Source organism: Falco cherrug, chromosome 10 (genome assembly GCF_023634085.1).
Source record: "Falco cherrug isolate bFalChe1 chromosome 10, bFalChe1.pri, whole genome shotgun sequence".
In the NCBI taxonomy this organism is placed as follows: domain Eukaryota; kingdom Metazoa; phylum Chordata; class Aves; order Falconiformes; family Falconidae; genus Falco; species Falco cherrug.
In genome coordinates, this window is record NC_073706.1 from 7,343,687 (window position 1) to 7,357,453 (window position 13,767).

The following is a 13,767-nucleotide window of genomic DNA, read 5'->3' on the forward strand; positions in this document are numbered from 1 at the left end:
AAGTTAAGAGTGATAATGCAAATGTTGAGATGTTTAGATTAGAAGCATTATAACAATGAGTATTTTATTAACGTGACTTCCCTTTCAGTAATCATAACTTAATCTGTACAACTAATCGCAGCAGCATCTCTCATTGCAGTTCTGACATGCCAAAATTTGTACCCAAGATGCAACGGACTAATTGCCACTTGAGCATTTCGTATTACAGCAAGGAAATAGGTCGGGATTTGTCCCCAGAAAGCGTAGGGACAAGACAAGGGGCCAACGTTTCTGGAGAGCCCGTGCGGGGCCCGAGGCGGCCGTGCGGGCGCCCCGGTGCCGGGGGAGGCCGGTGCCGCAGGGCCGTGACCCGCTCGGAAGCTGGCCAGAGGGCCGAAGCTGCGGCGGGCGGCGTTCATTTCGTTTGATGTTATTTAGTTACGGGCGGCAGCGACCGGCCGCCCCCGCCCCGCCGCCCGTCACTCCCGGCTCGGCGAGGGGTCGGAGGTCATCGCGGGGAGGCGGGGTGGCAGCCCTGGTCACGTGACGGTGCCAATATGGCGGCGCCGTGGCGGTGGCGCGGTGGCGGCCGCTGAGGGAGGCGCGTCTCTTCCGGACGATGGGGCCGCGGCGCGGCCGCAGGCTCTGAGCGCCGGCCCCGGCCGCCCCCCATTGCTGCCCCGCGGCGGGGCTGCCCCGCCATGCAGCCCCCGGCCCGCGAGCAGGACGCCCGCACCAAGAGTATGTTTGTGTCGCGGGCGCTGGAGAAGATCCTGGCGGAGAAGGAGGCGAAGCGGCCCCCGCACGGGCAGCTGCGGAGAGCCTGCCAGGTGGCGCTGGGTGAGTCCGCCCCGCACGGCACGGCCCGGCCCGCGGGGCGCCCCCGCCTGCGCCGGGCTGCGAGCCGAGAGCCCTCCCGGCCTGGCGGGTCGGCGGGGTGTGTGTGTGTGTGTGTGTCACCCCCGGGAGGGGCCCTCCGTCGCGTCTGGGCCCCGCGGGGTGCGGGGGGTCCCGCGTCCCCGGCTGCGAGCTTGCGGGCAGGGCCCCGGCTGAGCTCGGGACCAGGTGGGGCAGTTCTCGCTGTGATACCAGATGTGCAAACAAGGGGAAAAAACCTAGCTCTCTGTCTTGCAAAGTTCTGGTCTCGACGTGAAACAAAAGGATATGGGCTTATCACTGTAGAACGAATTTTGAAAAGATTAATTATAAACTTTTAAACGAGGAAACGGGCTGTTTAAGGCCCTTGACTTATGGAGTCTCAAATCTTCCAGGGCTGGTAATCTTCTGACATCTTATCTCCAACTCATGGTTGGACTGGTTAAAAGCTGTTAGCAGCGTAGCCGAATGCAATGTCTGTGGTATCTTGCAGAACTGAAAATACTTTTTGTGAAGTTGGTGGGCTAGTCCTGAAATCTCCTGCAAGTACAAAATGATGATACTGATCTCAGTGTTAAAGTTCTGAAAACATATGGTATGTCATGAAGAAGGAAAAAATAAGCCAGGTAAAGTAGCGTAGGGCTTGCAGTTGGAGTTCTCTATGGCCTTTCTTAATGTGCAAAAGTGACATGTCTCTTACAGTTTTGGTTGCTTTTACACCAATATTTTTTCCTTTAGTTTGGGAATGTTTACTGTATCCAAACCAGAAGAGTATGCAAAGAAACTGAGCAGATGCAGGTCCTGTCCAATGCACTGTGAATGTGGGCTTGAAAAATAGCTGTCATTTTTATCTTCCTTCCCACAATCCTTACCTTGAAGAAACTTGTAGGAACTAATTGTACTGATAGTATATCCAGAGGACGGTAACCAGATAGAAGGGTATTTTTTTATTACTTAAAGTTGACATTGTGAGCAGTAGTGTAACACGTGTGCCCCAGTAATTAGAGACTACTTTTTTCCTACTTACTTCCTCTTCCTGGTTTCTTCCCCAACTCCCCCAGTGTGCACCCAAACCACTTACAGGACTGGGAACCTGCTTTGCTGTTATGTAAATACATTTAGAGGTTGAGAAAGGGACCTTTCTTGAAGTATTTCTAGTGACGATCTTTGTTTGCTAACACATCAAAGACGATGATTTTGGAAGAGTGGTATTGTGCAAGAGCCATCTATTAGCATTTACATATTGGATTATTACTATTCGATATCTGCATATTTTAAGGTACAGTACATTTGAAGGTAGTTAATGCTTGTGGTGATGGACATGGGGGTTTTTTTGCTAATCTTGCTTGGAAAAAAGTCCCTTCTGCTTTTCTGGATTAAGCAGGGGTCAGCATGAATAGATAACCTGTTGCCCAACTCTCCTGCCCTAGGAGGGCCTCGATTACTGTACTAAAGGATCTCTGTTATATTTGGTGAATGTTCTTGCATAATTTTAAGTTGCCAACACGAATGTGGTTTCTTTTATTTACATTGGGGTTCCCCCCCCGACCTTTTCCCGTTTAGATTAAGCACTTGTTTTTACTCAAATTAAAAAAAATCAGTTTTATTTGCTTATACTTTATGTTAACTCTTAACATGGGAAGAACGTTACTTACAGTCTGAGGAATTAAGGGCAAACTTCGTGATCTACACAAACTGTTAAGTTTCAGTGTTTCAAAAAATAATAAAGTCCAGTCACCTCTGAGTAAAATTAATTCCATCTGAGAGAAATGTAAAGTTAATTTTGTGAAACTGGTAATTGTGCCAGCTGTTATAGTCTTTTTTTCTTTTTTTTTCCTCCATGTCATACTTCAAATAATTCCTTTCGACCTCTTACTAAATTCCATTTATTCTGCTGCCTTATTTGTACAATAGCCTTTTTAATGGAGCCTTGAGGTACTGGAACATTTATAAACCAGTTGACACAGACATGGGTCATGTGTAAATGATAGCTGCTTTTAGTACTAGGGAAGTCTATTGTACCTCATCGTTTCTAGAGGAATTGGTGTATTCTACAACTACCTAATATAAATTAACCTGCAACTATTTCTGCAGTTTCTGCTGTAGTGTTTCTGTTAATTACGTATGCTTTAAATTTTTTGTTTGGTAAGACAGAGGGATATATTTAAACTGTTCCTACCTTTTTTTTCTCCTCTTCCTTTCCCAGTAATATACCTTTATCTGTACTAATACTATGCAGTTTTGGACTGCAAAGGAGCTTCATGACTTTGTAGAAGCAAGAAGTAGCATAGTCTCACATAGGATGTAAATGGAAACGTGGAAGTAAAGGATCAAAACCGGTTCACGGTGGTTTTTTGGTTGTGTGTTGGTTGGGGTTTTTTTTCCTCTGTCCACTCCCTCCTTTGAAATAGAAAGTCTTAATGTTGAGTAAGCAGAGTTTGAATAGATTCCTTCATACAATCTCTTGCTTCATCAGTAGGTGTAACGGTTGTATCCTGTACTCTTAGTGCCAGTAAGCCCCAGGAGAGACTGGGAGAAATGGAAGTTTTTAAACAGAGAAGCTGTTCTGCTCTGCTTTAGAAAACTGTGTTTTTAAGAAAACTTGTTTTCAACAGACAGCTAGCGTACTGTATAAAAATAGTTGCTTAATAAGCATTTACATGGAGCTCTAGGTACACACGGTTCTTAGTAAATCTACTGAAATAATCTGTATACTGAGAAATTTGCAGTGGAACACAGACAGTATCTATCTCAGCAGTTTACATTGGTCTAATGCTAATTGTGTGCCTGGGTGTCTCGCATAAACTATTACTCTTGCCCTATTAGGACTGTTTTTAATGACATATTGTGCAGCTGACCTGGTTATGTGACCTTATTTGATTGCCTGAGCACCTCCACATACATATTCTTAAGCTTTGTAAACACCAGAATTAATTTAGTTAGCTTGGTAACGAGTTTAAAAAAGCAATCTCTTAAACCATGCCTTCACTTAGGAGTCTAGTTGTGTGTTGAAGAAGTCTCTGGGTATAACTGGCAGATATCTAAAATAAGTTTGTGTTTCTTAGTTCAGTAGCCTCTTGGTTAGCATGTTTTGCGAACGCTGGGGCAAAGAGGAGATAAGTCTTGCTTCGTTGTGGCAGCATTTTCAAAAGGATTCCCTAAAGATCGATAGAATCAATAAATGCAGGGTGTTAGGTTTTTTTTTTTAATTTAAGTTTAAGGCAGCCTGGAGTTAGGCAATGCAGTGGAGTTTACTGGGTTGGGGGGAGGGAAGCTTTTGCTGCTGCTCTGTGTGTTTGGATTGGCACTGCTGTCTGGTGTTCTGACAAGCTATGGGAAGACATTGCTGGTGTCCTTGTGCTAACACAAGCTATGCCATTTCATGCACAAGAGCTAGCTCATTTCCGCTGAGACAAACCTGACTGTATCTTAACGCAGGATGGCATCTAATTGCAGGCAGGCAATTATTTCCTCCATTTTAATATATAGTTTTCAATACAAACAAACTTAAACCATCTATCTACTATAGGAAAGGTAGTTACTCTCAGCCTGAGTGCCATCCTGCTTTTATTATGGCCAGAAGCTCTGGAAGAAATTGCTGCGAGGCCTTGCTTGTTATTCCAGTTCTGTTGCTGGGTAGAAATGCTGAAAGACTTGTGATGAGTGGGCAGCTCACATAGTGCCCGTAGTGGAAGATGTTTCTGACTGAAGTAGATGTGATGTATGCAGAACGTTCTGGCCTTGAAAGTAACAGGTAGCTCTAGTACCAAAAGCACCAAGCAAGGGGTCAGCGCTGTGCTGACCAGACACTGACCAAAATTCAGACTGTGTTCTGTAGCTGTGGAAGGGAATTGAGCTGTGCCCCTTAATCCTATGACTGGAAGAGGACAGTGGCAGTAGGTTTCTGGATGTGCCTGGTCAGGGCTTGGCAAGCTGTTCATGGCAGCAGTCTTCAATTAGGCAACAATTTCTGTTTCACTTGCTTTTGGTGGTCAGACCACCAAATGAGTGCTTCAAATGTGGAGATTTCCAAACTCTTTTGATGCAATCAGTGGCAGAGGCATGCCTGTAACTTGCTTTTGTCCTTTCATTTATTCTCTTCTGCCAGCATTATCTATTAAAATATGGTTATGGTGCATATGTTTTTATATGGCTTTAGAAAGAGCCTTTATACAACAAAATTGCGGGGAGCTTGGTCAGGTCTTCGTTAGCTTTTTTTTTTAAATATATGGAGTGTTTCTGAGAGTGAAATTGTTGTTGCTTTAATATGGGATGCTATTCTTGCATATTTTTCCAATGCAAGATCTAATATAACTATCAGTAAAGATGGGCAAGATCATATCTCCTTAAGGCTAAGTATTTGTGAAGTTTCAATTCAAAGATTGTTTTGCTATGCTGCTTTGCTAAAAAACTGTATGGGGGAAAGTGATCTCTTTGAAAGAAAGAGAAATTATTTCAGTAGGATCTAGAGATCTGGAAAATAATAGCATTACTTGGTTACATCCTAAATGTGAAAGTGAGCACTTCTGTAGCTAAGAATAATGTATCCTAACAAGGAAACCTTTTTTTCTTGTATGGTATTAAATTTTACAAAATAACCTTCTTATTTTCTTGGGTGGACTCATTGCTATAATATTCCTGTTGTAGCTTTGAAAATTTTTAACAAGGGATTTTTAAGTGAGGAATTTTTATTTTGGACCTACTCCCCTCAATGGACCCCCCAACAAGCCCTCGCTATCCACCTCCCACAAAACAGTATGACAAAATGAAGATGGTGCATATGACCTTCAGCTTTCCTTCTGCTGGCAGCTGGGTGCAGTGGGAAGAAGGATGCCAAAATTGAACTGGATGAACTGAGACAAGTTTTGAGTAATAGGCTGGCCAGACTAACAGACACGAAATGGGCTTCATTTTTTTTCAGCTCAAATATCACAGAAGTTAGACTTGTTTGCAACTACTGAAATGGCAGCTGCTGAGGAGGAGTGGGAAGTGAGTAAGTGTGCAAACAAGAAAGCCCCTAAAGAAAACTTATATTCACTGAGCTAGTTATATCAAATACGGATTTTTTTTTTCTGTATCTCTGATGATACTCACTTTATTGGTCTGCTTTCCTGATATTGGTAGCTTTCTATTTCATGTGCTGTAGAAATACCTTGAGTATTCAAAAGGTGTCTAGTCTGACTTGACCGAAACATTATCAAATTAAGGAAGCCTATTATTTCCAAACTAGACAAATTATAATTCTTAGTGCAAGAGGGACTACTTGGCTGACTTGGGCAGTCTTTCTGCTTTGTAAAAATACCCTTAGTTCAGAGAGCGAGTTTTTGAAATTGGTATTAAAAAAAAAAACAACAAACACAACACAAAACAAACAACAACAACCTGTAAACCTTAGTTCTACAGAGTGTCTTGAAATAAAGCATTAACTGTGTGACAGAGATTCTGGCTATAACTAAAATATGCTTTTCACTGCCAAGACCTGGAGGCAGGACTAAGCGTTCTGGACATGTAAAGCTACCCAGAAAACTCTGTGTTGTAAGCAGCCAGGTCTTGTCGGTGACAGGAAGGCACTGCTGTAATAATAAGACAGATCTAAATGGGGACACAATAAATTGCTGGGTCTCTTAACATATGTTGTTCTCAGTAGCTATGTGGATCTTAATGTGGTATCAAAGATGGGAAAATAAAATCAAGAGGACCGAATTGAAACTTTGCTGAATTGAACTCCTGACTGGCCGTCTTGTTGATAAACCAACTGGATACTGGAGTGAAGAAAACTGCTGCAAGAAGTGGTGCAGTGTGAGGAGTTACATTGTCTGTTTGGCATGGAGAACCTTGGTTATTTCTTATCAACAGTCTCCATTCTGTTGACTCTCCTTACCAGTTGAAGCGTGAAGTATTAGGGGATGATGCTGCTGGATTTGCAGTATCGCAGAGCTGTGAAGTTACTTCTAATTCTGAAATCCCAGCACAGGGGCTATGCGGTTGGCTTGGCTCATTGCCTTGTTCAGTACTGGTAAGAGAAAATCACATCTCCCTGAAAACTACTGGATGTGCTTGTTTGCTTGATGGACTTGATCAGGAAATGGTGGGCTACTAAACAGAGCTATGATGCGCTGCGGGCCTGTGACTCTTCAATTTTTCTGTTGTCTATTTTGTTGACTATAGAGTGGATAATGTTACTTCAGTTCTTGTTGCATCATTTGTTGCTAATGAATGTCAAGACTGAGTTTCATTAATGAGAGAATATGGCAGATAGAATAGCAAGTGCCAGTCCTGGATATAGCTTGTCACCCGTAGCATGTAGTCACACAGGTTTCCTCTGCATTTTGCTTCTATTTTCTCTATAAAATAGGGGTGGTGGTGCTACAAAATAGGCATACTCTGCAAGGATTAATTCTTGTGACATTGACTGAGCAGTAGGACTGTGCAAAAACCTGAAATACGTAGATGTTGCAGTCCTTGTTGGTTAGTGTGTTTTGTGTATTGATGCTTCTGAGACAGAAGAAATTGAGGTTTGCAGACAGCACTGAAATCTGAACTGTGAACACCTAATCCTAAGCAATGATGCCTCCCACAGTTGTGGGGATAGTGTTGAATGAGTGATCCATTTCTGATAACTCTGCAATTAAACAAGTTCTGTAAGCATGATAATTTGCAGGCACATGATATAGGGTGGCATGGACAGGATTTCACATGGTGTTACAAATGATTATAGCTGTGCAGCCTTACTGTGTGTGCTGGTTTTGCTATTTTTTTGTTAAGTTTTCACAGTATGCACCTATGCTGTGTCCGCTACAGTGCAGTTCCAGTCTGTATTGTGTGTCATGGTGATAGAGTAGAAATCCTCAACAAGCCGTACTAGGATCTTTGGGATTTATGCTCTGTGCAAGAGAAATGAGGAAGAAACTTTTTTTTCCCTGTATTTAGAGAGCTTTTCATAAAATTAAAAGCGTAATTAAAAAAAAAAGAAAAAGAAAACCTGCTGGCAAAATAATAGCTTGCATTTCAGAATTCTTATCTCTTGGAGTTGTTTGTTCAGCTGATGTCATACTGTGAGGCTTAAGAAAAGCAGGCTAACTAGCACTGTAGTTAACAGGAAGGTCAGATCCATTGAACTAATGGTATATGCGGTGACTTAAAGACTTCTGCAGACCTGAGCTCTCTATCATGTAAACTTAATCTTGAATAAAAATTGCATACATACCTGTGTTCCTTAAAGGTATTTTTGGTAAGAATGCTTGGAAAAATTAGCTTTTTATGTAAAAATTGAGAGATAGTGTAACTGTCTATGATCTCTGAAGCTGAAGACTTTACAGGAAAGAAATAGCAAGTACTGAAGTGTAAGACTTTTGGTTTGAAACAGCTTTGCTTTATCACATTTTCCTTATTTGTGTTATTGATAATGATGACTTACATTGGGTGTTAAATTCTTTAATTTTTTTTTTCTTCCAGATGAAATAAAAACTGAGCTGGAAAGGCAAAGGTAAATTAGTAATTGCTGCAAACCATGCATGAAAACAGCAAATGGAATCACTTGACAGTGGAAATTAAGAGTGTATATACATTATGGCAATGAGTTTGTGAATACAAAATTACACTTTTCTGCCAAAAACATATGGTCTGTATGTTCCAGTTACATAATGTTTGTGGCTGTGGGTACTCAAGCCATAACTGCCTCTGAATTTCACTATGAAAAAATTGCAAAACTTCTGAAAGGTGCTAAAAGTTTTTCACTTCCTTTTACTGGGCTTAATATAGCCTGATGGGAAATCATAAAGACCAGTGAGTATCTTCTGTTTGATAGTATACAGCCTTAACTGCCCAGATGAAGAATACCAATTTAAATAGTACTTAAATCAAAATTTTAAAACACTTTTCCAGCACTGTGCTATGATTTAAAATGAGCCCCCAAATATATTTCTGTTCGCTTAGTATCCCTCATATGGGCCCTGTTTAATTCAGGGTAACTTTGATAGCTTTATCATTTAAGTTGTGTCAGAGTTTCCCAGTATTTCAGGTAGTGGGACAGTGTTGAAATATAGAGAGGGAAGAGTTAAGTTGAAGATTATATTGCATCTGATCTTGTTCATATAAATAAATGTAAAGTGGTTTTTGTGTGATTTTTTTTCAAAAAAATTAAACTCCTTTAAGAATGTATGTGTGAGAAACTTCCATGACATTTGTATGCTGCTAAGTACCATTCAGCTTTAAATTTAAAAAAGGAGGAAATGTAGTTTGCTGTGATATACGTGTTGAGAAAAATTAATAACTCTTCTTATCTGACCTAGAGAAGGCACTGCTGCTCCACCAAAAGCAAATTTCATTGAAGCAGATAAATATTTCCTTCCATTTGAACTGGCCTGCCAGTCAAAGTCTCCACGCATTGTTAGTACTTCACTGGATTGTTTACAGGTAAGCGTTCAGTTTAAACTTGGACAGAGTGAAATGGAGAAACATGCTGTTACAAAAATCTTGTGTGCTCTTGGTATTCTTACAGTGAAGAAGTAATGATGTGCTGGGTATGTAGAGCTGTGGAGATACCCTCTATGGCTACCTAGATGCAAAAACCATGCAAAATGGGTTATCATCAGACTTGGCTGAAAGTGCAAGTCAGAAACATGTGTGTGTTGTTTTATAGTGAAGCAAGCCTTTATTGAAGCTCATGAATGCTTATGTTATTCAGTAAAGGTGTTTCATCTGTGGAGTTCTAAAAGGAATATTTATTATGTTGTTTCCTGTAGTGCTGATGTGATGGGAGGTCAGACTCTGGAACGTTTCTATCTTGTTCCTATTTAGATTCTTGCAGAAAAAACAAATATAACTTAAACTCAGCTAACTACTTGGGCAGAACCTTTCTGTTGTGAATAGATAAGAGATTGATGTTAAATCTTACCTGGTTATGGTAGGAAGAAAGGGTTGGGGTGGAAAAAGCTTGTGTGTCACTTCCTAATTCTATTTTGTCTAGATGTGTGAACAGTCAAAGTATTTGGTAGCTTTTTTGGTTTAATTTGGTGTTAACCAGTTTTAACACAAAGATTTAAGTGAAGTATGCTGTCTAAACCCCCCTTTCTATGCAGTGCCTAACTGTATTTTACTTAAGAGTATGTGGCTGTCTAACCTGCGCTCTTTCTACCTAGAAACTCATTGCATATGGACATATCACTGGCAATGCACCAGACAGTGGAGCACCTGGAAAAAGACTGATTGACCGAATAGTTGAAACCATTTGCAATTGCTTTCAGGGTCCTCAAACTGATGAAGGAGTACAACTGCAGATAATTAAGGTATTTTATTTGGTTCATTTTGGCATAACTTTAATTTTTTTTCAGTTACAAAATCAAAGACAGAGAAAGCAAATTAATGTGAAGCGCTGCTTAGGGCCTAGTTTGTCCATTTCTTCGACTGTTACATGTGTCGTTGAATTCAGAGAGGCTGTTACCAGGTCAGAACTGGTATATGAAATGATTCCTCTTGGTGAAGCGGCACGTACAATGTTTGTCTTTCTTTCCGGGATGAGCCACGGCCTGGATACTTTATCTTTCAGACAGCTTGATGTTCATCTTCTAGGCTAGTAATGCCCACGTTCATTAGGCTGATGAATTGCTGTCCGCCTTCAGCTGAAGGCACTGTAACTGTGATGCAGTAACATGGACTGCTGCTCTAGCCTGTCTGCTCTTGTCCCAGAGGTCTGCAGTGTGTGTTCTCAACAAGGCACAGTAGTACCAGTGGTGTGTGTTCTGGTTCAGAAATCTACTTAGGCTAATGCAGCTCAGGTTAGAAGTTGGTGAACCTTCTAGTAATTAGTTTGATGCTAGTGTAGACCAATTGGCCCTTTCACAGAAATGAAGGTATAGAATGTAATACTGTTTCATTTGGAGGTGGAATATCTCCCTTAGTGGAAAACTAGTGGTGATAAAACACTGTACCAGGTCAGGAGAGAGCAGAGATAGGTGGAAGTTCTGTTAAACTTCCTTTGACTTGGAAACATCATTTCAGAGAGCTAGAACATTCTATAAAGAAGTCTTATAAACAGATACATGTTTCGTAACAAACCCACTGATTATTATGGAAGATCTGCATGAAGTGTATTGTTGCCTGCTTGCTTAGATCTCATTTTTACTGTTATGGATTTTCAGGCTCTCCTCACTGCAGTAACATCTCCGTATATAGAAATTCATGAAGGAACAATTCTTCAGACTGTTAGAACCTGCTACAACATCTATCTGGCCAGTAAAAATCTTATTAATCAGACAACTGCCAAAGCTACCCTTACACAGATGTTAAATGTCATTTTTACACGGATGGAAAATCAAGCTGTATGTAACTATTACTTTTGCTCATCTCAAATGTTTAGGTTTGACAAATGAACAGAACACTTTTTTATTATTATTTGTAATGGGTCTGTCATAGTTGGGTATCTATTGATTTATAATTTAAAAAGAAATCCTGTCAATCCTGTAGTGAAGCATGCTGACTGATTAAAAATAAAATATGAAGCTCATTGCTGATAACAAGGTTTCACGCTGTGGTTTCTATCAAATGGCTTCATATAAACAAATGACCGGTGCTTTTAAAATAGACTTGAAACACATCTTTTTAATTTAATTGGCCAAGTGATCATATTTTCATTGTTTCCCTCTGTTAACACAAGAATTCATAAAGGAACATCAGTCATCTTAGACATCTGGTTTCCCTTGTCATGTTTTATGCCTTAGATTAACTTTTTCATATTGGTTTTTCAAGATACAAGAATCCAGAGACGCAGAAAAAACGAATCAGCAAAAATCCCAGTCTCCTGCAATTCAAGGGATGTCCAAGTCTCCGAAGACTGGTCAGTTAAAGCACAGCTATCAGGAGGGCAAACCCACTGTTCCTCCAAGCGTGGAATTAACCAACGGTGAGCCTGAGAGAACAGAAAATGGAGATGTGAAGTTGGAGCAGGATCTGACTCTTCCAGCATCAGGTGAACAGGATTAGGTTGTGTTGATTGCTTTCAGTTACAATGTTTCTGTTGGAAAATGCTCTTTTTAGGCTATTTTGGGGAGGAGTTGACTGGCATTACTAGCTCAAATTATGCTTGGCTTTTCTCACTTGTAGTATACAGGCCATCCTCTGCTCATGTCTACAACATGAAAACTATGACAAAGGCTCATGTTTTCTCTAGAATTCTACTAAAACTATATATGGTTTATCTATATGGAATTATACTGGAATTTGACTTGATTAGGTTGATAAAGGTGAAGGAAAGGAAGAGAATAATTATGGTATATGGGAAGTGATAGAATAACTTTGAGGTAATTGAAGTCCTGTGGTAAAAATAATATGTATTGTGAAGACCTTATCATAAGCACATACTGTATCCAAATTAGGAATGTAGGATATTCCAAAACTAAGTTTTTAACAGTTGATAAATAGAAACAACAAACTCACTGCATTAAAAATAGCAGTGTTTTGATTTTAAACAACAGGAATTGCATCAATGAGTATTTTTGTGTGGCTTCTTGGATATGGCTTTAGAGGAGAACTACAAAAGAAAGTCTATAATTTTTAACCCTTCTACCTCTGTCACGCTTCTCCTTTTAATCCTCTTCCTAAATGAAAGTACTAAATTCAAAATTACCTGTGTTTCATTAGAGGAAACAACTGATGGAGGAAAGGAAGTGGTTAAAGGAATCTTGGAAGATGTGGTCAAGTCAGCTGTGAAAGGTAGCAAAATCTTCTAAAGTAAAATAGTTGCATATGTATTGCCAAACTTTTATTCCTGCGATTATAAAAGCATGGAAGTTTGGGGGTTGGGTGGCTTTTTTCTGTTTGTTTGTTATTGAGTATCTTGTTAAGAACACCTACTAAGGCAGTAAGGCCAGGTTTTTGTTGTCTCATAGTATTCTTTTGCTGGTAACTGAGAAACCTTCTAGTTTACCAGTGCTGCTTCTGTCCCACTTGGTTGTAGAGCTTCGTGAAGTCATGGGATAAAAAAAGCTCAGTGGGTGATTTTAATAATTTTTCCTCTTTTTCCCCTTTAGTGGCTGAAGAAAAGCAGGTAACAGAAACAGTTACGGCTCTACCTGCATTAGAGACTGCAGATACTGTTCTCTCTGGCTCTAGCAGTGAAAATGTACAAACAAACGGGATTCCAGATGATGGGCAATCTGTTTCCTCCACTGATAATCTGGTAAATAACTTCACTGGATGCTAATATGTAGTTAGGAAAGGAGAAGTGGTTTTATTATGCCAACTAATAGAGTGGAATTTTGGGAAGGGAAAAGGGACAGAAGCTTTAATGTATGTGACCTGTTCAGCTTTGAAAAGGAAGCACCAACTGCAATTTAAGTAGGTATTGAAAACAGCTGTTCTAAAATTTAGTTGTATGTTAATACAGGGTGGGGGCATATGGGAAGAGTTGATCAACATGTGTGGAAAAAAATCCAGATCACTTGTAGTCCTGTTTAGGCTTAGTTTAAAATTTGCCATATGTACCTTTTCTTTTTTTTTTTTTTTTTTAAATCTGTAGCTAATTCTCAGAGGAGCTGTGGAATCTTTCTAATTGCTCTGTTCCTTTGTCTCACTGAAGATGTCATGTTGTGTTTCTTGCTCTCAAGGAAACAGATCTATCTGGACATCCAGCTGCTGCCAGATTTTCCCATGTTCTACAAAAGGATGCCTTCCTTGTCTTCAGGTCATTGTGCAAGCTCTCCATGAAACCACTTGGTGATGGGCCACCAGATCCCAAGTAATGAGACTATTTATTACACTGTTCTCTTCAGGTAGCTTTCAGGGACAGTTAAATAGCTGCTGTATAGTAAAACAGGTATCAAAATTCACCTGTCAGGCCCTTTTTTTTTAGTTACCTTGATGAATCTAGTATTGAAACTTGCTTCAAATAATAAAAAAAAAAACAATACTTGAGGC

General features: G+C 40.3%; 1 protein-coding gene across 2 annotated transcripts in view; it reads left to right on the plus strand.

The window, feature by feature from the left end:
- Positions 1-524: 524 nt before the first annotated feature.
- Positions 525-13,767, plus strand: part of ARFGEF2 (ADP ribosylation factor guanine nucleotide exchange factor 2) — a 39,573-nt gene continuing 26,330 nt past the window's right edge. Inside the window, exons 1-9 of one of the 2 annotated variants that reach the window (XM_055723086.1) lie at positions 526-819; positions 8,311-8,341; positions 9,147-9,270; positions 9,996-10,142; positions 10,995-11,174; positions 11,602-11,821; positions 12,493-12,564; positions 12,882-13,030; positions 13,458-13,588. In XM_055723086.1, the coding sequence (XP_055579061.1) occupies positions 681-819; positions 8,311-8,341; positions 9,147-9,270; positions 9,996-10,142; positions 10,995-11,174; positions 11,602-11,821; positions 12,493-12,564; positions 12,882-13,030; positions 13,458-13,588 (1,193 nt within the window). In that variant the 5' untranslated portion in view covers positions 526-680. Of the gene's footprint in view, positions 820-8,310; positions 8,342-9,146; positions 9,271-9,995; positions 10,143-10,994; positions 11,175-11,601; positions 11,822-12,492; positions 12,565-12,881; positions 13,031-13,457; positions 13,589-13,767 lie in introns of both variants that reach the window. The other variant, XM_055723088.1, reaches the window with a different exon arrangement.